A 25,472-nucleotide genomic window follows, 5' to 3' on the forward strand; every position below is an offset into this window, starting at 1 on the left:
CCCACCCTGCAAAGCTGCCCTGAAGCCAGCCAGCTCCTGCCTCTCCTTTTGCAAAGGGGTTGCTCCTTCCAAGATACAGAACTTGGCATTTGCCTTTGCTAGGCTTTGCAAAGCTCCTGCTGGACCATTTTCTTGCGTCTGAAGCTGCCTGGTCTCTCTGCATAGCTCCTGTTCTTGTTCATGTGGGAGGTACTGAAACTACTGACAGGTAACCCCAGATTACGACAACAGGGAATGCCTTCAAGTAGAGACATATGCCTAAATACAGTAGTTTATGCTTCATGCAGTGAGATTCACAGTATTTTAGTATTTATTTTAACAGTACATTTAAGGTAACGTTAGAATCTGAAGGGGAATACACAATATTCTCACGGAGGTGGACAGAAGCAGAGGCTCAAGGTGAAAGAGAAGGCTAATCCTTTGTTATATGGAAATTTAAGCACAAATTAGAATGGCAAATTTATCTATGCTAAAAGCCATCCATCTCCTATCCCCACCCACCACCAAAAAAAAAAATAATATCTGGCTGTATACTTACTTAACAACCACTTCTGTATCTATTTCTTCTATCTGCGATACCGTATTAACCACACACTGTCAAATTTAAAGGGGAAAAAACAAAACAAAAAAAGATCTTAGCTTCTTTCTAACCGCTGCTGAGTTTCATAACATACACAATAATCCTCAAGTTAAATAAGGAAAAGTAAAATAATAAAGGAAAGACATATTTGTATCATTTAACCTCTTGTTTCTCTAAAAACAAACAAACAAAAACCCCAAAACAAAACCCCCAAACCACCCACCAAACACCTACTTGCAAAATACAGATGATCAAAAAGTTCCCAACTGCATACTAAGCTCTGGAGGGCACACCGACTTCATCACAAAGGGACCTGCTTTTCTGAGCATGGATGCTAAGCACATTTAAAAAATGTCTCTCAGGTCAGGTACTTGAGAACAGAAGCTATATTCTTCCCCTTTCCAAAGCAACTGACTTTGGAAAATATTGGTTGACTTCCTTTTAATCTTTAAATACAGGACTTGGAAAGTAACCTGTGTTGGAAAGAACAGCAGCAGGAAAGTGTGAAAGCACCCACCTACAGTCCTGCGCTTTCAAATGTTAAGGCAGAGCCAGTTTCAACTGCTCTCCCAGGAGAAATGGGATTTGCTGTCTGTCCTCCTCGTCCCTCCAGGGCACAGCCTGCCTCTGTCCCTAGATTTCTCCACACCTTAATCGCTACGCTGTGGCCTTTCCTCAAAGGACACTTGGTCCTCAACTGGTGCACACAAAACCGGCCAGTTCTTCAGTCTCTAACAATTGATTTTCATTCCAAAGACATCTATCGTTTCACAGTGATTTCACCGATCTCTTTTCATGTTACTTGTAAGCCCTAGGTACAAATCAACTCCGTTCCGATTGAATTAGGGGTCTTCTCCCAAATACTAATTCAATAACCTGATCAAATAAGTCAGTAGCATATGAACTCATCTTGCCTTTAAGTGAATATGTACAACCCAAATAGTGACTGAGGGCTGCAGTCTCAAGCTACGTGGATTTTAGCTGCATTTTGAATAACAGTGGTCAGTACAGCAGTTTGTAAGAACACACCTTATTCTTGAACTGTGCAGTGTGTTCAGTGCTTACAAACCTCTGCTCTTTCACCAGCCTGGCAATAAAGAGCTGCTACAGTACTGACCAAAACAGCCCAGCAATGCATTTGAACAGGAAGCACATTTGAGATGTGGGAAGGAAACTGTTTCCTTCATTAAGGAAAAACATCCCTAAGAGTTGAGACAATAGGCTACAATCCAAACCTGTTGCACAAACCAGAAATAATCTGATCCTGTCTGTTTTCCCTGTTCAATAGAAACTTAGACTGGAAGCTGATTAAACTTCGTCTATTACTGAGCAGAGGTGACACCTTAAAGACAGATACTCCCAGCAGAATGGGAGAAGTGCTTTATGACTGAGAACAAGCAGGAAAACAGGGAGCGCTACCTGCCTATTTCGCAACTAAACAAAGAACTTAAAGGAAAAAAAAAGTCTCATGACTGCTGATAGAGGCAAGTGAAAAGCCAAGGCAGACCAATGGGCAGATGGCACAGTTTTAGGCTGGTGTTATTCATTCATGCCTTTTTTGTTTGTTTGTTTGGGGTTTTTTTGGTGGTGTTAAGCACAATGTGAAGGCCTGGAGCAGCTGCACACATCTGTATGCCTTTGTTTTTCCAGGCTTACAGTAACACAGCATGACTAGAAAGTAGTGGTCACTCACACCCTCTGCTGATCTTTTAGGGAGCAGGGAAATGATGCAGCCCAGCATCCCACCACCTTCAGGTGGGGAGAGAACAAGCAGTCAGGGGCACGAGTGCTTAACTGATGTAAATTACATTGGGGTCAAGTGGGAAAGGACCCACATCATCGCCAGGTCCTTAAAAAAAGTGGTGGGACTGTTGCATACATTGACTGTCTGTTTTCTAATTCTCCCACAATATTCACTAGCAACATTGGCCTGCTTTATCTATACCCACCCTGCACAATGAGATGAACAGAACCGTGGCGCTGCAACATAAAGTGATTTAGGAAATCCCAATCTAGCTTAAAACAAAAACCTTACAATAACATTAAAAAAGAAAATCCAAACTTTTAAAAGCTGGGTTCCCAACCTGGTTCACAACACAGCTGTGAACATCTTACTATACTATGAGGACAGGAAAGACTGTCTTCATCTGATGGCAAACCCACCACCCAGCTATCTCCCAGCCTTTGAGATACAAATCAGAAGCAGCTCATTACCACAGCAGAACGTGACACTTGAAATAATCATGTATCTTTAGGGGAGAAAAACACCCCTTTACACAATATTCTCACATATGCAGGCAAACAAACAAGATTAATAAAATTAAGAGTACTAAACACATGCTCAGTCTAAGTTTTTGTTTGCAAACAAAAGCCATCACACGTGTCACTAGTCGATGCATTTTCCCCCAAAGAATGTTTATTTGTTGTTTTAGTCTACAAAGATTTTTGGTTTGAGAAGACAGACACGCTACTCTAAATGGCAAACACCACCACCACCGACAAGTTCATTTTTATTTTTATTTTTTTTTATTTTTTTTAATTTTTTCTTTTTTACAGACAAGCACTTCTACCTTCTTCATTGCTTCACTTTGCTGTCAGAAAAAGACAAGGATATTTTCCCACCTTCTATCATGTGCCTATGCTAGGTCTGTGCTAATATTCAGGCAAGCAATGTTTTCTGTTGCATTTGTTGGGAATTCGATTGTTTCTGCTGGCAGATTTTTTGATACTCTGTTATGTATTTAGACCAAGAACTTAAGAGGTTTAGTTTTTAGAGGGTTGGCAGTGAGGGTTGATGCATTTTTGGATTTTGGTGGTGGGTTTTTTGGGGGGGTGGGGGTGGTTTTGGTTTTTTTGTTTCTAAACATAGTTGTTATGACACAGCTATACTATTTGGGAAAGCCATTGTTAAGAGGAAAAAAAAAACAACCTTAAGCTGAAATCAAGGAACTCAGAACAATGGTAACTATACAGAGAAAGCTGTGATCTGCTATACTTATGCTACCTACTCCTTCCAGAAGGTCTTCTCTGCAAACAGACCTCTGTGCTTCAGGAAATCCTTAGTGTCTGCAAAGCTCAGCTGCTCCAAAGGAGAGACCATCAACCACCACAAAACTTCGTTAGAGCTGTTCTTAACTACTTCAGAAAATAATTTTTAAGGAGTTGAGGCAAGCTTGTCAGGTATGTTAGAAGTGTTTGGCTTACCTGTTTAATTATGTTCTTTGCAGTAATAATCATTTCATCTCCATATATTTCATAAAAATTTAGTTTTCTTTGTTTTAAAAGTCCAAATACTAGAGATACAAGTCTCTCCTATCAAGACAAAAAAAAAAGAAAAATAAAAAACCCCACACTAAAAATATCAAGATGAGGACAAGAAACAATTTTAAGAAATTACACAGCAGTAAGAAAGTTCATCTATCAAACACAGTGAACAGTATTTAGATCAGTGCAGTGCCTTGAGACTAATGCCATGCTTTGACCATACAAAGCTCCCTATAGCAATACCAGCGGAGTCCCTTCCTCCCAGCCTGTTTCATGCCTGTTTCTCAGTTGTGCTCATCCACTTGTGCTTAAAAACATGGATAATTTGAAAGATGAATGAGTTTCCTTACCCCAAGCAAGAATTACACTAAATACAATTGCACCAGCACAAGTGAGAGGCTATCCCATTGTGGAGCAGAGGTGAGAAAAAACTATAGGGCAGAAACGGGAACATTTTAAGTGCTGTTGCTGTTCACTGTATTTAATGAAACCCATGGATGAAATAAAACTAAACACTTAATAGGGTCCAGCATTTACTGAAGAATAGTACAGGCAAAATCCAGAAAAGTTTTTTCCTGGCTAGAAAGCAATCACACTAGCTTAATCTTTAGATGTTTATGATCTTCAGAGGAATGAGAAATATATTTATCTATACTGCAAATGAAGCATGTATTCAGGGTGACCATATAGTTGATATAAGCACCCACAAATGCACAGGGAGGCAGAATGAGAACAACATGCAACTGTCATCTTTCATTGCAAAACTAAAGTTTTTACATTATACACTCAAGTAGATATGAGAGTCCATGTTCTTTTTGACTTAAAGTGTTGAGGCTCATGAAGTAAACTCAGTATACATTTAATCAGAGAAAATAAAACTGATTATTTTGAAAAAATAAAGTATGACTGAATTGCAGTTCCATGAGTTTAGTTACAATTACTTAATTTTATCAAGCACAAAAAAAAAAAAAAAAAGGGTGTGTGTGTGTGGAAGTTTGGATGAGAAGAGAAATAGTGTAGAATTATAATGTTGCTACTAGGGACCTGAGTGAATTAGTTGGTGCTAATTAAGTATGTTAAAAATGCAAACATATTCATCAGACAGTTTATTTCAGTAACAGACATACCTCTTCTAGAATATGGCAATCATCTTCTAAGGGTCTATTTAAATCATTGCGAGCATAAGTTGAAAACTCCGCAATCATCATTTTATCTATCAGCTTTTCCAGTTCACAAAGCTGTGAGCCAAGATGCCTAAGAAAAACAGCCATTGAGATATGAGCCAATATAATCAACCTGAAAATGAATCATTATTTCACAGCTGAAGAAAATAACCACCCAGCAGGTAATTTCCATGCAATCAATGCTGGCTTAATGGGGGGCTCAAATCTTTCACTTCTTAGAGCAGCTGAAACCATGCATTTTTCAGAGGTACCGTCACCTTGCAGCAAACATATGGTCTTGAATATTGATGGAGGGTAAAACCTGGAATTAGGGGTTTTTTGGTTGTTGGTTTTGGTTTTTTTTTTTGTTTTTTTTTTTTTTAAGGTGTTGAGTACTTCTTCCTAATGAAGTGAACCAGAACTGAGAATATTCTGTGCTTGTCGGCAGGAAAGTGACAAAAAAAAAAAAGTGTTTGAGCTTTTAACGTGGTCACAGATTTACTTTACATGACTGAGATACAGTAACGGCTTTCCATGAGAGGATGGCTTTCAGAGAACACAGAAGAGTTTTCAAGTTTGCCATTTTTATGGTACTCTACATTCAAAATATTTTTTCCATGTATTTCAGATTTTAAACCATATTTTGCAGATTGCAGATATAGAACCACAAGGGAATTTCTCACATCAGAAATGTCAACCAGGCTTTAAAAACTGTGCAGCTAGAGAAACTTTTAGCAGAGTAAAATTAAAAGTGATACTTTCAGGGATGTCAAACACTCCAGGCCTTCCAACTTCCACCGACAGCTGGGAGCACCAAACATCTGTAAAAATCGGTCTGCTTTTTCCTTGTTTAAAAACAAAATCAGACAGACACTTTGCCAATGAGAATTAACAGAAGTGGTGAGGTTTTAGAAAAACCCGGACACAAAATGGGGAAGATGAACCTGCATGGCTCACTGGCTTTAATTCAGTGCTGGTGTAGCCGGACTGTTAGCTTTCATGGAGCCGCAAAAACATGTTAGGACTCCCTGGTAGGAGCACTGCTGTACCAGTGCAAAGCCCACAGGATCCAGCCTCACAGCCCCGTGGGCAAAGTCAGCACCAGGGTGCAAGGAAGCGTGATGCCAGGGTAGCTCCTCCCTGCAGAAACCCACGTGGCCAGCACTGAGCTGAACTGAATGAGTCTTGCTGGATCCCAGTTAAGCAGCTTCATTTTTTTCTAATTTTAAGATGATGGGGGATGTGCCTGCTTTGAAACTGAACTGTTAGTCAAGAATTGGCTGGAATGGACAAAGAGGACACATTTAAAAAAACTAATTTAAGCAAAAATGGTCTCCAGAAAACCCAAGCCAGTTGCACCGTGGACGTTTCAAAACAAACCCAACAGAAAAAACCCTGAAGATTATTATTTGCAGTATAACGACTGGAGCTGCAAAACTTACTGCAGGACTAATACCCACAACACAAAGGTTTACTTCGGTAAGCACAAAGATGCTCTTCAGTCAAGTATTTCTGCAACTGTGCTTAACTGCACTGAAACACAACGTAACCCGCCCTTTCAAGCCTCAGGTATGGAAACATCCGCCATGAGTTCCCAGCACTTGCTGCCACCATTTTGCCCAAGATATTCTAGCCCCTAACAAAACAAAAATAAAAAATCCCTCTACCCTGAAACACACTAGAACAAGTCAAACTTTAATTCACACTCCAGCAAAATGCCTTGGCAACCATCTTTTAAGAGGTACCAGTCACACCTCATGTCCTTTCAATGACTGAATACTACAACTCTGTGATGTAAAATTATGACTGCAGGGTAAAAATTCGTTTAAAACACAGAGGTGAAACTCTTTTTTCCAAGTATCCGTGTTTTACTGTATAAAAAAGTACTAAAATATGGTTTGCCAGCATACCTGTGCAAAAAAATCACTTTATCTCCATGACCCCAACAAGGACTATGAAAACAATATAAAACCTGGCAGTACAGGTTTGTAATTTAGTTAACAAATGTGTTTTTTTTTTAAATTAAAAGTATGAACTTGAAAATGTTAAAGAGCTCTAAACCTGTAATTCTATCCAATAGTAGCAAGCAGTAACTGTATCGTTACAACTGTACCTATAATCACTGGGGATACTGACTTAGATTAAAGGCACCAATTTATTACTTCACAGCACCATTAAGGTGCTTTCGTTTCTTGCTATAACCAGAATCAAATTACATTGTTTTCTGCATATAGCATAGCAAGATGAGGAAAAATTTTGTATATGGGTAATCTGAGTAGTTTTCTTACTATTTTATATGGAATCAGTGATTCTGCGACATGACTCAATTTAAAGTTATCTGTTCAAAAGCAAATTCCACCAGCTGTCATGCACAATACCAAAGTAACAAATTCGGATTTAAAAATAAGATACAAATTATTTAGTTAAAAAGAGACATACTAATTATTTAGAAAAACGTGATACTGATTTAGAAGTTAATATAATCTTAAAATAAATCAGTTCCTTAACTCACTTGACAACTATGGCATTCTTGTTCAGAACAAAGCAAGAACATCCATTTGGTATTTCTTGGAAAAAGCTGACTTATTTGTGTATGCCATCAATTTAGATTTTTTTAAAAAATTGTTTGTTTTTAGAAACACAACATTCTACTCAGAAGTTTTATCAAGATCTCCATCTTCCCACTGCACGTTATTTCTCCAGACATGCTATACACAGGGGCCACTGTGAGACTCGGGAACAACTGTACTGGGCTTCTCAACTGCGCTTGCATCTCTGGTGGGGACGGTGACTCAGGTCACACTTAACTCACCTTTCTGAACCCTTAATATCCAAAGCAGAGGGGACATTCCCCACTCACATCGTTATTTTTAACTCTGCCATAGAAACCAACTAAGCATTATTCATACAAATTACTTTTTGGAGACAAAATGAATATTTACCTGCAAAGATGTTCCACATCTGAGTGTAGTTTTAAAATAATGGCACATTCTTAGGACATCACATATACCAAGCACGACAACAGAACTGCACTCTGCTGACATTGTACGTAGGTCACTTGATTGCAAAACACAAGTAATTCTGACTGATGCTGTCACAGAGTTGTAGAAGTACACTCATTATCATCCAGTTAAATACAAATGTGACTCAGTCAAGCGCTGTGCACCATATTCAAGTGGTTGAGAGTAGGAACAGTAAAGAAGAAAGGAAGTGTGCTGAAGCGCCTGAAGATGGACCATCTAAGCTAAAAGAAAAAGACTTAACATGCTCTAACAACTTTCCTCCCAGTAGATTATTAGCTCTTTTTAAAGAAAAAATAATTTTTGGGGTATTCTTTTAGAATACTTCTTCTGAAATCTTTTCTACAACATTTGTGAGGTTTTTCCCAAGCCAGCTGGAAGGGGTGTTAGAAAGGGAGCTCATCAGAACAGACACACAGCATCTGTATAAAGTTCTGAACACTCATGTTACAGTTACTGAGTAACAACCATGCTTTTATTACACAAGCTGGGAACCACCAGGTTGCAGGAACCACATAACCTCCAAAAAACCAACCCCTCTCCCAGCACCAACTTATAGCTGATGCAAGTCTCGGAGCCGATTTAACATATATTACTTCTGCTAGCAACATTCCACAGCTGCAGCTTTGCATACAACACTTTTAAACTGTATATGACAGTTATGATAGCTTATTTTACATCAGCTAAAAGGGTTCCACTGTATTAATACTCTTCCATATCACAGAGGATCTTGTCCAGTGCAGTGGCATCTCCCATGTGGAGCTCTAAGCATCCACTGCTAACAGAAGCAGCCAGTGCAGGACCTTGGACTCACCAATTCCCATCACTGTAGCAAACACAGGCAAAAAAACCAATAGCAACAGCAGACTGGGCAGCACCTTCCCTTTATTCCTTCCCTTCCCGACTTCAGCAGTTCACAGAACTTCACTTCTCAGTTGGATGGAGCAAGAGGCAGCACCCCCTGGCCGCTGTCAATACAGCTCTCCACAAGGGCGGACCTGGCTGAACACATTCCATCTGACCAACTGTCAACCTCAGACCACATTTAGTAACTTTGCACTGGCTTTTGCTTGCAAAGCTTCTTCCAGCACAAGCACAGGTTGGAGGCTGACTTATTTGACACATGCTGCATATTCCTGTAACACCACAAGCCTAGGTCAGTCACTAAAGACACAGGCCCAGAGTGGAGCTGTATAGCAAGAACTGGGTCTCTGCGGTGCTGCATACATGAGGATTGCAGACCACCACTTGGAAACCATCTCCCAGCTCCGGGCTACAAGCCCTGCAAGGTGGAGGTCCAGCCACTGTTTGGCTTTCACCTCTGCACCCCTAAAACACCTGTAAACAAGAATGGAGTACGAAGCATCTAGACATTAAAAGTTCATGTCCTCCCACTGCAAAAAAAACCCTGTCTCTGGCACATGCATGAGTCACACTGCTTACGCCACAACTTACATTTTGTAACTTTTGCACTACGCCCTCTAAGAATGAACAAAGGTAAAACAAACTCCTTCAGCCAACATAACGTGCCCAGGACATTCTAGCTCTACTTGCATTTTACTAATTCCCCAGATGGTTACGTACCGGAAACTGTGAATGCCTTGAAGCTCTTGCTGTAACACCTCCTGTGTTGTGGCTATTAAGTCCAAAGCTCCAACAAACTCAGAAGTGGATAGCAGCAACTGTACTGTGGGCTGTGTTTGGTGTACAGTAGCCATTAATCTCAGTTTATTGTATGCTTTTATACAGTTATTTCTGGTGAGCGACAGTCTTAAAACTCGAAGCGATCCTTCACACATTACTTTATCAATTTTGGAGATTTTCTCTCTAAGTAATTTTACAGCCTGGGAAGTTTTCCTGAGGTAGTCCTGCAACTCATGCTGAGAGGTCATTGCATGAAAAAATGCTTCTGAGCGCAGAGAAATCTGATGAGCAATATTGACTTCCACAATGTCCAGATAATGGCTCAGCTAGAAAAAGGAGGAAGGAGGAAAAATGAACAGTGTTGTTATGACTTAGCAAGTTTATCCTCACGCAAATACACTTTCAGGGTATTTGTCTTACTGTATCACAGGGAAATTTTGCTAATAAAAATTAAAATCCTTTGTCAGATTAGCAAACAAATAACTGCTCATTGTGGTTTGATCATCTGATTTCAAATGAACTCCAAGTCACTCTGGGAAGGCTGACTTGGTGCCACTCCTGCTTGAAAACTACAAGGTAGAAAAGCAAATAATTTTAAAATACCCAAGCTTTTGTATCCCATGGCTGCACACTGGCCTTTAACCAGGAGACAGCTCTGGACACTGGCTTGCAAATAAGAACAGTATACACATGCAAATACTCTATGTACTTCGGGTCACTGAAGCTGCTAAAGATGCAGCCCAACTATACTTGAAGAGAGACATTCCAAAGGCATGTCATCATTTAAAATGCTGTAGCATCTTCTTTGTAGATAAATCCTCAGGATATCTCTGGCTGCAGTTGGCTTTTTTGTCAACCAGCTGGAGTTCCTATTAAGCGTATTCCACGTACACCAGCACTGTGGGATTCCCAGAGATGGAATATGCCTGCATGTTTAGAACCTAAAATTCAAATTCTCTATGTCGAACAGTTACCAGACCACTGGGTTGGCCTGATTATTTGAGCTGTAAAAAGCTCTGTGTTCTGGCTTATGCTGAATATGCAAACTCAAAGGACTGAGGCATTAGGATGCTCATCTGAATGCTAATACTCAGTTGACCTGGTTTCTAAGAGGTGCCAAGCACTCAAACCTCATGCTGAATTTCAAAAGGCCCATCCAGAGATGGAAAGAGAATCAGCAGGAGAACATTTCCTTCTTATAGTTATTTCCATCCTGCATGTATTTAACACTGGGGATTTATACAATATGCAAACGCATCTTGTTTGCAATACATTTAATCAAAAACATCCTCCATACACCTAGCCCACAGGAAAAGCTGAGGCAGACTGTGACACAGGGATCAGAAAAAGGGTTATGATGATAATTTTCTTATGTGATTGTACCGACCAGATGCCCTGGGTCCCTTCACTATGCTAAGTGAGGTAGAACAAACAGAACAAAATGATAGTACCTGCCTCAAAGAGCTTACAGTCCCAATGTAGGGCAAGACATGGAAGGAGGTAAGGAAGAGAAAAACGTTAGGGGGAAATTGTTCAAGTAGATCAGCAGCAGTCCAAAAGCACTAACAGCCTAAGTATGTGTGCTTAAGGCAAGGTTTTCAAAATCCTGTTGAAAAATGATGCCTGGAGCTAAGGATAATTATGGCAGCAGGGTTCCTATTTACACGTGCTAAGTGTAAACCTCATGCAGTTCAGAGCCTTTAAAGAGTAAAAGAAAAAGTTTGGGCCCATTTCAGTAATATGATTCAGTATAATAATTTGTCATACATGTGGCTTTGGAGGCAACAGAACTGTTTTATACTACTTAGGTATTTGTACGACCCCTCCAAAGAAGCATAGCTCACGGATATTTGAAGCTTTATTTTCACTCCACTGCATTGAAGGGGGCTCTGGGTCTCCTTCGCTCGAAGTCTATGTTGAGTGCCCATTCTGCTGCTGCCGGGCACACTTTGTCAGTTCAAAGCATACGCCAGACACTGCTTTTTCATCTTCAGACAGCAACTGCCACAAACTCCAAGGAAGTATTCCTCCAGCTTTACGTGTGGAGGACAACACAATGAACAATCCAGTTAGCCTCCCACAGAGCCTGCCTCTTCCTCCTGACCTGGCAGGAGAGCAGGAAGACTAATTCCTGGAAATTTGAAAACACCTTCTGGAGGATCTCATCTTAATTTTTCTTAAGGCACCTCACCACTTTCTTTTTTAATTTCCCCACACACCACTGCTAGTTCCCAGAGGCTTCAGTAGGTTAAATAGAAAAGAAAATTAAGGTCAGAAAACAGACTCTGAAATCATGTAGATGTTTTAGAAGCATGTTATGGGTATCTGTACCGTAAAAATGATCACTATGAGATTTTCTACAGTACAACTAACAAAATACTTAAAAAAGACTAAGTAAAGACTTCTGTTTCCAGTATGAAAGAAAAAGCTCTGCTTTCTTGCTCTGCAATGTACTCGGGTCCTTTGTGAAATCCAAAAGTGGATCAGTGCAGATGACACGACAACAAAAGGTAAGAGGAAGCTCCTGACATACAAAAACCTTAGGATTTAGTATTTCTTTTAGCACAGAAACCACAGTGCCTTGAATCTGGAGTTTTCCTGAGATATGATAAAGCAATAGTCTTAAACAGTGTACAACCTCTAGCTTTCCCTTCTCATTGAATTGCTCTTCCTCCTTAACATCAGCTCCAAATCTCTAAAGTTCTCAATATATTCCTGCTCCACTAAGTTTTAGCGGTCCTGAAGAACCAGTTATTATGCCATATACAGATTCCTTTTTTCCAGATTTGACAGATTTATTTAGCAGGGGAAAAAAGTTCTCTTTCAGTAAGATGCTTCCTGCATTGATTACTAACAATCTGCAGCCTGACGTAAAATGAAAGATAAAGCCCACAAGAGTGATGTCTCGACAAATACAGAACAGCAGCAGTGAAGTTTCTTTGTAATAACTAACAGCTGCGATGGGTAGCAACACCTTCTATCAAAGTTGTACCTTTTCTTGAAGTAACTTTGAGGAAGCTGCGTCACGATTTCCTTTTCCACCAGCAGTACTAAAATGAGACCATGGTAAAACGGCATTAAATGTTAAGGAATCTTCCAAGGCAAAATCTGGTTTCATAAAAATCTGAAACAGAAAAACAAAAGAAATAAATGTGCCTCCCTCACCCCTACATCTTCCTCCCCAGTTAGACACACACCCTGTCCCATGAAACTAACAGGAACCTTATTTGTTGATTTTCAAAACCCAAATTTTCATTTATCTAGGCAAACAAATTAATTCGAGACCTTACAACCAATTTACTTTACGCCTTACAAGTTTATATGATCTTCCTAAAAGTGGAAAGCACAGCTCCAAAATTACCTAAGTTATTGAGCACTCAAGATGATCTAAACATCCTGAGTGTGAAAACACAGGCAGCATTAAACTGCAGGTGGGTCCCCTAAAGGAGCAGAGCAAACGTTCTTCAATAGCAGGGGCATCCTACTGCCAACCTGCTCATTTCTGGGGCCACGGCTTCTACCAGACTGAGGATCCAGCCAGCTGCAAGGGCGCAGCAAGTGGGAGCCAACACAGCCTCAAGCTGACCTGCTTCAGCGCAACACAGCAAATGTGCTGGTCACAGACGGTCAGTAACATGTAACTTTAACTATACATCTCAGAGAACTATTAATCAAAAATTCTCTCTGATAACATTATTTTTACTTGACAAAAAAATGGTACAAAACTTGAGCTTCCAGGCACACAATAGTACCCTTTTCCCTGTATTTATGAAGTGCACTTTTAAAAGGTTCAACATAGGCTATAGCATCTCACCACACTCAAACATTCTTGTTTCCTGGCCTTTAAACATTGCAGTGACAGCTATTCAAGTAACAGCCTACATGACTGGCACAGAGATGCTGACCCACATTAACACTCTGACTTCTTAATGTACCTAGAATAAACTGTTCAGACTAAAATGAAATCTGGAGTTGTGTCATTTTGTCAACCTGTTACAAAAACCCCCACATCATATATGCTGCAAACACATAAGCAAGAGGGCTATGCCCAAGGATTCAAGGAGTTAAACCTAACGCTAAGTTGTACACTATGCAATATTCAAGCTTCTATCAAACTCTTCAGTCTCCCTTTCCTCCTGGAAAACAGGGTAGCTCATTTTACCCAGCTCTGAGGTTATAACTGTTAAAGACTAAAAAACTAATGGCATTTGTATTCTACTTTAAGAGAAAAACCAAGACCATGGGAAACAACAACAACAAAAGAACGAAAAAGCACATTGTTCTTAGTCTTTTTAAATTCTGAGCACTGCAGATCCTCTTGAGAATCAGCTCAAGTAATCGGCTTGGACAAAATTTCTACAGAGAAGAGAGTACATTCATACATACAAGACTACATGAGAGAAATCCTTATAAAAGTTTAAAGTGCACAGGAATCATACCTTAGGTACTTGTTCCAGATCTGTCCTGGATTTATCTACAATTAAACAAAACACAAGCAGTCATTCATGGGCAAACAACAGAAAACCAATTACCTTGAACACTATTAAACCCTATGAGGAAGTTTTCAAGACAAGACGCCAGGTTCCTCACAGGGGGCAAACAAGGTTATAAATGGAAACAAAATGTTCTGACTGAAGACAAGGAAAACCTTTTTCACCATGAGGACAATCAAGCATTGGAGCAGGCTGCCCAGAGGGGCTAGGTACTCTCCACTCTTGGAGGTTTTCAAGGCCCAACTGGATAAAGCCCTAAACGGCTTGGCCTGACCTCACAGCTGAACTGGCTTTGAGATGGCAGTTGCAGTAAAGACCTTCTGAAGTCCCTTCCAATCTAAAATATGAAATATTCTTATTCTTTGAAACACTCCATTGCCCTTTGTAGTTTAGGTCTCGCGCTCAGAGTATTCAAAGGTGCTCGCACCTGGCTGCTTTGACAGCAAAACCAGTCACACTAAGCAATCTACTTAGTGCTTCACATTCCTTAATGCGCTGTTCAAACAATTGGCAAGGGCTGGTAAGGTCCCTCTAACATCACCCCGGTTTTAATGTTCCAGACAGAAGTTGTCCATATAATCACTTCTGCACAGCACTTGGAGAACAGATACACAAAGGCTGGCAAGAAGGATGAACAAGGGCTCAGGACAGTCCCCAGCACACTGAGCAAGTAGCACAAGTGAAGCGCTGCTTCTGAAGTAAGCTGACCTGACAATTGCATTGGGCGAGACAGCTGAGCTGGGAAAAAGAGATGCATCACTGTACCCCAGCAGAACTGGAAGAAAAGGCAAATTCGGAATTTTGAGATTTAGCCAGAATCCCTTTTTCCTCCCCTACTCATTAACTTAGTGTGCATTATAAAGAGGGGCCACATTGGAGGCCAAAAAAGGTGAGGAATTTAAAAGCAACAAGCCCATACCTTATGCGGACACTTGTGTGTCAAATAAAATTGTGTGACACTTGTGTCCGTGACAAAAATGCTAAAGTGTTACATCAGCATTATCTCCCACATTTCTCTCACTTCCCTCGTTCTTATTTTATTTAGTTTTTACTTTATTTGTACTGAAGTACAAAAGGCAACCTAGGAATCATCCTGCTGTCCTCAGTCTTTGGACAGACCAGCTCCTACAGAAGTAAAAGGCCAAGTCTTGTTGGCTGGAGTCAAGAGGAAGACAGGCACATCAGCAAAAGAAACTACAGAAAACAAAGAGTTTCAGTTTACCAAATGAAGCTTCTACTAGAAACTGTTCATCTACCCAAGAAGCTCCCAGTTACTTTGGTGACACAGGAATTCAATTTTTGAAAACAAAAGACTCTTTCAAAATGGATTAAGCTAAGTCTGAAGAAGGAACTTCTGTTTTGCAGTATGCATGACAAACAGACTCATTCAGGAACAGCTATTCCAAAATAACACCAATCACAGAGAAAACCTACAGAAGGGCTTCCTTTTGCACAGAGAGGAAGAAAGCTGACTGAAAGAACTCAGATCAAAAGTAAACTACTGAATGCTTCTTGCTGCATTACCTGTAGCCATATAGACAAGCCTGATCAAACAGTGATTGGCAAATGAACCCTTTTACGCTAACATTTTTGAGAAAATAAATATTAAAAGTTTGCTCCAGGCTATGACTGTTTCTTTTCCTTCTCCTTGTCTTATCTTTTTCCTTTTGCAAGAGCTCTTGTCTTCCTTTGTCCACTTTCATATTAGCTGACCCATTTCCATAAAATCTTGAAATTCAGTCTTGCTACAGCTGTCGACACCAAAAGAATTTACCACGTAGTCTTTGCTAACAGTAATCAGAGAAATACTAAGCAGAGAACTGGCCAGAGTGGAAATTCATGAAGTTCAACACAGGAAAAGGCAAAGTCCGCCCCTGGAGAGGAATAACCCCAGGTACCATTACACGATAGGGTCTAGCGGCTAGAACCTCTGCAGAGAGGAACCTGGGGTCCTGGCAGGTGACAAACTGACCAGGAGCCAGCAGTGCACTGTTGTGGCAAAGCACCCTGGGTTGCTTTAGGCCGAGCACTGCCAGCAAGCTGAGGGAAGGTGCTTCTCCCTCTCTACTCGGCACTGGTGAGACATGCAGAGCAGTATGCCCAGTCCTGAGCTCCCCAGTACAAGAGACCTAGGCATACTGGTGTGAGTCCAGTGAAGGGCCACAAAGACGACTAAGAGACCAGGGCATTTTTCACAGGTCTAGAGGCTGAGAGGACCAGGATTGTCCAGCCTGAAAAAGCTCAGCAGGAGATATCACTGTTTTTAAATATCTAACGAGGGGGTGTAAAGATGACAGAGCAGGCTCTTCTCAGTGCTGCCCAGTGACAGGACAAGAGGCAACCGGCAAAAACTGATACATCAAAAATTCCATCTTAACATAAAGAAACACTTTTACTGTGAGGGTGGTCTAACACAGAAACAGGTTGCTCAAAGTAGTCGGGTAATCTCCATCTGTGGATAAGTACAAAACCCAACCAGACATTGTTCTACCACAGGCGACCCTAACGGAGCCAGCAGTTTGGACTAGACTGTCTTGAGATGTCACTTCCCACCTCAGCCATTCCATGATCCTCATGGCAGTGAGACAGTAATGGCCCAGCGCTGCCATTCTTCATTGCAAAGTCAACAGCTGCCAGAAATTTGATGCAACAGTCTCAATGGATCTTAAATAAAAGGAAGTTAAAGAAAACACTGCCAGGGACATAATGACCTGCCATGAATGCAAACACGCCAAGGAATAGTTTAAGAGTAGGTATCACAAGCATTCTGACCTATAAAATATCAGCAGTAGTCAACAATACTTCCAGTCAACCATGCCTGGGTTTTCAATTATTGTTACAAAGAAATCATCAGCAGCTATTATTGCACATGAAGCCCTCGAGCAAGTAAAGGAGAAGATCAGTATGCTATAGCATTCATTATTGAATGCTATAACATACCGATACAAGAAGAAATTACTTTTTAACGACTAAAGGAAGGCTGTGGCTGTACCATGGGTGTGTAATAGAGTCCTGTCGAAGGTATCTTTAGGAGTACAAAAATTCTTGCATCTTTCGTGAACCTTCTCTCTCTGTAAAAGAGAAAATATATTAAAGAATTATTCTGAGGCTTAAAAAAAAAAATTTTTTATTTGAAACAGAACATTCAGAACATTTTCAGTGAAACCTAACTGCATTATGCCAAATAATTCTGACAAATTTACAACAGTGGGGTTTTTTCCTCTTAAAAGCTCAGATGATGTTTTTACAGGTGAAAGATACCAAAAATTTCACCCTGTATTTGGTATGTTGGGGGTTTTCTGTATCTTTACACCACAAGAGAAAATGAACACAGAAGTTATTGAAGAAGTGTAATAACTTCTCTACATAATGAGGTATATTCACAGATCAATCATAATTACATATCCAAACATTTATTTGCTGTCTAATCCAGAAATCACACTACCACACAACGAGCACTCTTTCATTGACAAATTAAATTGGAACAAGGTAGAAACTGCTTCCACATCATACTAATGAGTACCTTGCTGAAACCATCTTTTCACCATGCTGAGCTTCAAATTTTATCTACAGGTGTAAACACCACCAGAGACTGTAGTGGTGAGAATTAAAGAACACCGATGTTCGCTAAATCTCTGTTAGAAGCTACATGTCAGTTCTCTCTTCCCAAAAATCTTTCATTTAGCAGTCACTGCATTACACACAAATTTTAATGGATGAGCTCTTAAAATATTTTAAATGTTGAATATGTGAACTAATGGTAATAGTTCAGTTACAGATAATTTACTCTCACATTCTTTAACTATGACTTACACAAGTAACATTTCCTGCAGCCAATTCTGTACCAGAAAAAAAAAGTTACAAACCAAGGAAGCAGAAAACAGTGGGAGACTTCTACATGTTCTTTCAGTTAAAAAAAAAATACAATAATACTACATACTTACTGACACCTGTATTTTAAGAGTTTGTAGAAGTCTCCTACTGGTCCTGCTGTCCTTAGATGTAGCTTAAGCTTCCCTGTTATGAAAGAAATTATTGAGATAATAGGCCTATTTATAGTTTAAGAACTTCACATATAAATGTTTAAATTAGATGCTCTTAATAAAAATCTCCAATCCTTGCAGCACATAGTCATGTTTTATATTTGATCCAAAGGTCTGAAAATGCTATGTTGCAGTGTGGAGCCCGATCATCAAGCAATCCTTACAGAGAAAGAATTCATAATCAGAACGAACAAATACGAACGTAAGCCCTGGTGCAGGTTCAGTATTCAGAAACACAAATGAAAAAAATATTAAATTGCCTAGAGAATTCAGACAGCATTTTCCACACTACAGATACTGAGATTATAAAACAAGAAATGCCTAATTAAGAGTCAACAAGCACTGAAGAGCAAATTAATTTTCAGCTAACTGTATGATGGACTACTAGCAGGGACAATCTCTAATTACAAGAAGGATCTCAAATTTCTTTCTGGCCCCTAGTACTACATACACCTAATTTTGGGTTCTTACCGGAGTAATTTCCTGTTGGTATAATGCAAAATGTTCCTTGGTGATCTGTGGGAGGTAGAATGAAGGCGTGACTTCAGTGTCCACAAAGTCCACTCCCCATGTTTTTGTAAAGAAATCAGATTCCCTTTTTGCTAACCTAGGATCATTTAGTGCTGCTGGGAGATTGACTTTGGAATGATAAATAGTCCATCGGTGCTGATCCGCAACTAGAGATGGGCTGTCACATAAATTATTGGGATCGCCTGCAGCACAAAAGACAAGACAGTTTGTTAAGGTGAGAAACCACAAGGTATATTTTTGCTAAAATATGGTTCTTAAGCAAACAATGTTTGCACAATTACACAATGGATCAGAATTACTTATGCAAAAGACACCCGATACTCTCACTCTGTATAACACTTCAACTTGCACTTCTTCTATCAGATTAACCAATACAGGTTTTGAACACGGTAGTATACTCACTCATTAAATATGTTTAGCTCAGCAACATTAGCTTCTACTGAAGAGAAAAAAAATTCTAACCACAAACATATTTTTAATAATCTGAACTTGATCGGAATGACAACTGATACTCATTAGCATTATATTTTGCAATACTGAAGATTCGACCCCACCTAATCCTTTTTATAAACTAAGCTTTAGGATACCACAGCAGCTGCAACTGTGACCAAAGCCTGGTTTTATGATGGCACTAGAGACTTAAGACAGCGCTAGAGACAGGTCTTGGTCTCTTGCTTCCTACTGCAAGACAGCTGGGGTGTCTCAGAAGCAGTGCAGCTAGACTCCAAGCACGCCGGACAGGTCTGTTACAGGCTCTGACAGAATATACCCTCTTCTTGCACGTGGCATGGATCATAGGTATAATGCGAAATCACACAAGCAAGATCCCACCTATATAACGTGGACAACTGAAAACAAGCTGCAAATAGGAAGGCTGTCCCATGGCTCCGAAGGGACACTGGGAGGTATGAAGCGGAATTACAGCATACTTTGAAATAAGACTACAGCTTAGTTACACTACACTCAGCATACGAGAAAACTTGACTGAACAATTGGAAACGGGCTAAAAAAATTAACTGCATTTTCACTCTCTACACACCAACATTACCTGTAGGTTCCTTGGGACACACATCAGGCAGTGACTGCACAGGTCTAAAGTGTTTCGTGGCGTCCATTTCCTTTTTAAAGAAAGCATCACTGCTGTTTGACTGAGGCACTGGTGAAGAACTGTGGCTTGATGCCATTGCATAAAATCACCACTTGATAAAAGCTAAATAAGAAACAATATATATCAAGACTTTAATATTGAATTTCTGGTTACAGATTGTACCAAAACAATGTCACCCCATCAGCTACATAGTATTTTTTTTAACTGAAACACTTTAGCTGACACATTTCAACAGGAACAGAGGAAAGTTTATTTTAAACACAAAACTTAAAGGCAGAATGTAACTTCATAGTCTGTTTCCTCCCACACCTCTAGGTTCAGAGGATAGCTTGTTCCTGCACACAGCAATCGTATATTTTAAAAAAAAGTCTTTCAGGCACTTCTTTCTTTCTATTGCGATAACTGTTGCAGCCATACTGCATACTTTCACAACAGAACCTCCTCACAGATGATACCGGGAAGCTTGGGAAGACAAACACAGAGCCTTCCACCTGCTCTGCCCTCCCACCTACTACCCTCAGGGACCGCAGGGAGATCACCTTTTCGTCTCGTCCCTACAGTGCTTCTGCTGTCCTGGGGGCTGCACTCCACAACCACAACAGCCCAGGGAGGGCACAAGGAGAGACAAATGATCTCCGTCTTCAAGAAACTGTTTCGTAGACCAACAACTAGTGGCAGTAAGACAGCCCTCAGAAAAACCACCCCATCTGCATGACGGGCTTAGGTCAGGATTGACAGCCTGACAACTTGGTGTATGACCACAGCCGAGCCCGTGCTCACCTCCATGAGGCTTCCTGCAGCTGCTCTACTCGAGACACGGCAGAGCATCCTGCGAGATGCCTGCAAAGGCCCACCACCCTCAGTGAGGTTTAACCACAGTGAATGCTGCAGTGAAAAAGGGATGGGATATTCCGTTGAGTGTTGCACTGCCTTGATGTTAGAACCCCAGCAACAGGAGGTCCACTGTTATTGCAAAGGAGGAGAACGGCAACCTATGTTTGTGATTCAGACCAGCCCAACAACAGCTACCCACAGATACAATAAACCATTAACGACTTACAGAATACAAGCATACCAGAAAAGCACACGCACATACTACACACAGAACACAGACGTCTTTTATCACTTGAATCAAGAAAACTGAGTATTCAGCTTTTCATGGCTGCCTAGTAAACTAAAGTATAGTTTATTTCAGCATAAAAACTATTCACAGAGAGAAGACAATTAAAACATAGATCAAAAAGTTCTGGATTAAGGAAAGTCCCACTAATTTTCAGTTGAATTTCAAGCTCCCAATTTGAAAATAAACAGCCTTAAAAGTTTTACACCAGGGCTGAACAACATAATGAGTTCTTTCCATCTGTAAACAAAGCTGCATTTCCATCAAAGTATCAGCTGAGTCAGTAGTCAGCTGCAGAACTAGTAGAGGTTTGTGGATTTATTAAAACATCCACATAATGTACAGCTCAAAGAGTGCCCGTTCAAAGGGACCAATCTGCATCCTTGCTTTAAGGAGAAATAAACACATCTAGCGAGATGTTAGCATTTAACTACTACCCTTAATGGACACCTAAATTACTTACTAGCCTGTGAAGGAGCACAAAAAGATAAAAGGCCTATTTTATCTTCAATCGCTGAAGCAGGCACCAAGGGATGACTGTACGTCACTGTGTCAACTTCTAACAGCATCACATATATTACAGCAAATCTCATTTGGGAAAGAAAAAAAAGTTCTACTTTTAAAACAAGGTTGGAAGTGTCCTACAAAACAGTTCTGAAGACGAGTTAAGATATGTACTATGATATATATATATATATATATATATATATGCATCCCAATGAATGAGACCATAGTGACTAACAAACAGGTATTCTGGCCAAAACTCTTGTCTGCTGGGTACCATTCCTGCTGTTCACTTGTGCCTCCCCCTTTCTATCTGACAACACAGCAAGACAAGGAGGATAACATGCTTCCACTGTAATTTTTAGAAGTGACTTTTAATAAAAGAGGTGAAAACAGACTGGCAGCACCCTTTCTAAAAATGCTGCACAAGGACTGAGCATCTGTCTCTCAGGTTTTCTTTGGAGGGCCTTTTCTCTTCTTTCTTATACCAGGAAAACTTAGTAGTCAAGATAGAGAATGGGAGAACTAATGGAAATCTGGAAGTAGTCAGAAAGGAAAAAGCCTCTCCAGACATCTGATAGATCTTCCTTAAGTATCATAAAGCATCAGTTTCTCTCCCCAAAAAGCCCCAAAGAAAATCTTTTCTCTATTACTCCTATTCATGTTCATATTCTTATGTTCTTCCCTTGACACTTCCAAAGCAACTTCTTTCCTCGTGAAGCTCATCCCTAATGTTTTGGCATGGTTTTGTGAAAAATCTAGTATATGATAATGATGAAACACTATCATTTTAGCATTCTTAAAAAACACATCCAGTGCTATGTTATAACGATCAAGTCTCCTGAAGGCATACGGTAAATTTGTCTGCACTTGGAACTGCTTCAAAGTTCTGTATTTGCAGGTTTTCACCTGAAAAAGCCTCTGTAATACGAGACACAGTCTGCACTAGCCAGATGTATGAGCAACTAAGGCAATGTGTAGAAAGCACTCAAATCTTGTACTCTTGCTAGGAAGTCTTTCACTAAGCCTCCCTCCTTCCCTTATAACGAAGTGTTGCATAAAAGTATATTCCAAGACGTGGATTGTCTCAATTACATAAATCCCAGTGGAGAAAACACTAACTGCATGATGCCAGTCCAAGATTTAAAATAAGTTTAAAAGACAATTTAACACTGAATACTAGCTCCATACCTCAGCTTTTAAAAAATCCTTGCACAGGTATTTGCATTACTTATCACAATAAAATATTCACATTACCTTCGTTCACTGACACATCTTAAAATAGAATGAAAAGAGTACAATAAAATATCGATGCAAGCAGTAACCTTCATACTGTTGAGTGGATTTCAACAAGATATAAGGATTCACAGACAGGGGCCTTCTTAAGTGGCACACAATATGATGCTGTACTAAATTATTCATAGTTAACAGCTATTCTAGTAGCCTCATAAGTCAGAAGCTTATGGATAATTAACCTCAATGAACAGCCACATTTGCACGGGAATAAACCCCACGTGTACTGCCCAAAACCAGACATTCCTCTAACTGCAGTCTTTAAATTAGCAAAGTAAGTATAGCTTCAGAGAAAGAAAGAAAACTGGACAATATTACCCAAATTAAATTTTAATTACAAAGGAGTATGTGACAAGTCTATGTGAAGACAAAAAACCTCCCTACACCTGAGCCCTTCTGGCTACGCTAACCTTGTGCACAACTAAAAAACACTGTCATTCGTTCACCAACAGAACGGCCGTTCCTCATGCGACGCTACTGAACATTTTATAGACAAATGGATCTACAACTAGCCTTCTGAGTCAGCATTTTTAAATATGCAACAACATATAAATCTGCCGATTTAAACATACCAAAAAATGAAACTCAGTGTTAACACAGAACAAAACTGCTGCAGAATATTTCAAGCCATTCAACTTTAAATGCAAGTGAAACGCAGGTAAATGTAGTTAAGTGCACAAGCTGTGCAGAATGAATTATGAAATGGTGAGTCCCCTGAGCCTCTACTCAGAAGGCCATATGTGCAGCACTGAGAATATGCAACTGTGTAACTTAATGACATCAATATTTAAATTATATACAATTAAAACTGGGTTAGACTAAGTCTGTTCTCCCCAATAATCACCATAATTTACTCACATTTTGTCTAGCAATGCATATTAAACTAACACAATAAAAAACCCAAAACTTTAGAGGTTAGATACAAGAGTAATGATGGAATCTGGAACCCAGGATTACAGCTATATTTGCAATATGCCTTCAATATATTAAATCTATTTTGTACACACTACATTAATTTCCTTAGTTTAAAAAATGACATTAAATTACACTATCACTGTAATGACTTAATATCATTGACGTTAAACATTAAAAAAAAAAATCAACCATCACAACAATCAAAATAGCTTCAGCAATTTGAATTTACAGTATTCTCACAGTCTGAACACATAAAGATTAATGTTTCATATCCACCAATCTTACAGCTTCCTCTTTAAAAAAAATTTCTTGTTCAGTAACACACTCAGCAACTATGACATGACACAGCTGTACAAAGTCCAGCATGGAATAAAACTACTGTGATGACAAATGTAATAACCACACGCTTGGATACTGTACAGTCAGCAAAGTAGAAGATCTGTGTAGTTAGTAATGTATTAATCACATTAATTTTATAAACTGTGATGACTATGCTATGACTCCTGAGTTTCTCACCTGAGGTTTCAGCAGTTAGAAGAGCACCACAACAAACAACAAAGCTTATTACTCAGAAGTAATTGCACAGGTCGGCTATAACTCTTCAGCATGTGCTTGTTTTTGTGTAATTACTAAGACCTGCATGAAGTTCTTCAGAAACTACCCTTCCGTATTCTGTGTTATTTGCACACTTTGTTTTTTCAGATGGTAAGCCTTCGCTGCTGAAACATCCGGTATTATCTCTCTACTTAAACACAGTATTAGAGAAGGTGCAAACTAAACCTCGCCTATTTATGGATATTAACTCCGTATTTTCTCATTTTTGGGCAATTTTCCATTAGCATTATCAACCAATTTTCTGTTTCCTACTTAAGGTAACAGCTTTACACAAGTTAATAATTTTTACTGGGAATTTTCATGTGAGCACATTTCAGCTTGTAAAGCCGTAATTTGTATTAACAATACAAATTAGAATTTAGGAAATGAGCACAACCCGTCCACAACAAGGTGCCTGAAGTAAGTCTCAATTTATGCACTAAAGAAACCCCTATTTCTCCTTTCTCTGTGCTCTCCCTCCCAAATTAAAATAAATCTACAACCTACTAGTAATACCTTCAACTTAAATGGGTAGTTTTGATAAGTTAGCTAGTACTACAAGGGGCACCCAGGAACATGGAGCTTCTTAGCTCCAGCTCTTCACACGATTCATAGAATCTGCTCTCCAAATTTGGCTTCCAAAATGGTGACATCTGAGAAGAGACACCAAGGACCCAGGGGAAAGAGCCCAGGGCTTCCACTGACCACACACCACCGAGCAAGTTCTCCTTTAAGTACTCCCTGTTGTCCACGACGAGCCACACTTGGACACCACTTGGTACTTTTCAAGAGGTACACAGGGCATTCCAAAGGCAAGGCAAGGAGAAGTCTCTCTGTGAACACAAGTAGCGTGCTAGAGGCCCTGCTGCTTTTCTTGGCTTTGTCTGGCAACAGCGGAGTGAAATCAAAACATTTTAAAGTACTGTGTTATGGTTACTCAACACCCTTTAGAACAGAAAACCACCAGAAGCCACCCATAAGTCATGCTAAAGCAAAATATTTCACCATTCCTATGAGTGATAAATACCTAAGATAACCTATTAAGGGGAAGAGTACCTGAAACACAACTAAAAGGGAAACACACACAAAGGTTTTCTTCCAGGACCTCAATGGCCAACATGTGCCTGTTAATGGTCTAGTACACTTACTCCGTCCTCAAAACTTTAGGTTTCCCACTCTATTATTTTACAGCTCTTTTTG

The 25,472-nt window shown here is 39.8% G+C and overlaps 1 protein-coding gene across 5 annotated transcripts in view; it reads right to left on the reverse strand.

Annotated features, from left to right (window-relative positions):
- The window catches only part of VPS54 (VPS54 subunit of GARP complex), a 53,511-nt gene that overhangs the window by 22,898 nt on the left and 5,141 nt on the right, over positions 1-25,472 (reverse strand). For 4 of the 5 annotated variants that reach the window (XM_055809631.1, XM_055809629.1, XM_055809632.1 and 1 more), the window contains 9 exons: positions 19,787-19,948; positions 18,679-18,920; positions 17,157-17,235; positions 14,111-14,145; positions 12,664-12,795; positions 9,612-9,997; positions 4,972-5,098; positions 3,785-3,892; positions 539-594 (listed from right to left, as the gene is read on the reverse strand). In XM_055809631.1, the coding sequence (XP_055665606.1) occupies positions 539-594; positions 3,785-3,892; positions 4,972-5,098; positions 9,612-9,997; positions 12,664-12,795; positions 14,111-14,145; positions 17,157-17,235; positions 18,679-18,920; positions 19,787-19,922 (1,301 nt within the window). In that variant the 5' untranslated portion in view covers positions 19,923-19,948. The remainder of the gene's footprint in view (positions 1-538; positions 595-3,784; positions 3,893-4,971; positions 5,099-9,611; positions 9,998-12,663; positions 12,796-14,110; positions 14,146-17,156; positions 17,236-18,678; positions 18,921-19,786; positions 19,949-25,472) is intronic. The other variant, XM_055809633.1, reaches the window with a different exon arrangement.

Source organism: Falco peregrinus, chromosome 7 (genome assembly GCF_023634155.1).
Source record: "Falco peregrinus isolate bFalPer1 chromosome 7, bFalPer1.pri, whole genome shotgun sequence".
NCBI lineage: Eukaryota > Metazoa > Chordata > Aves > Falconiformes > Falconidae > Falco > Falco peregrinus.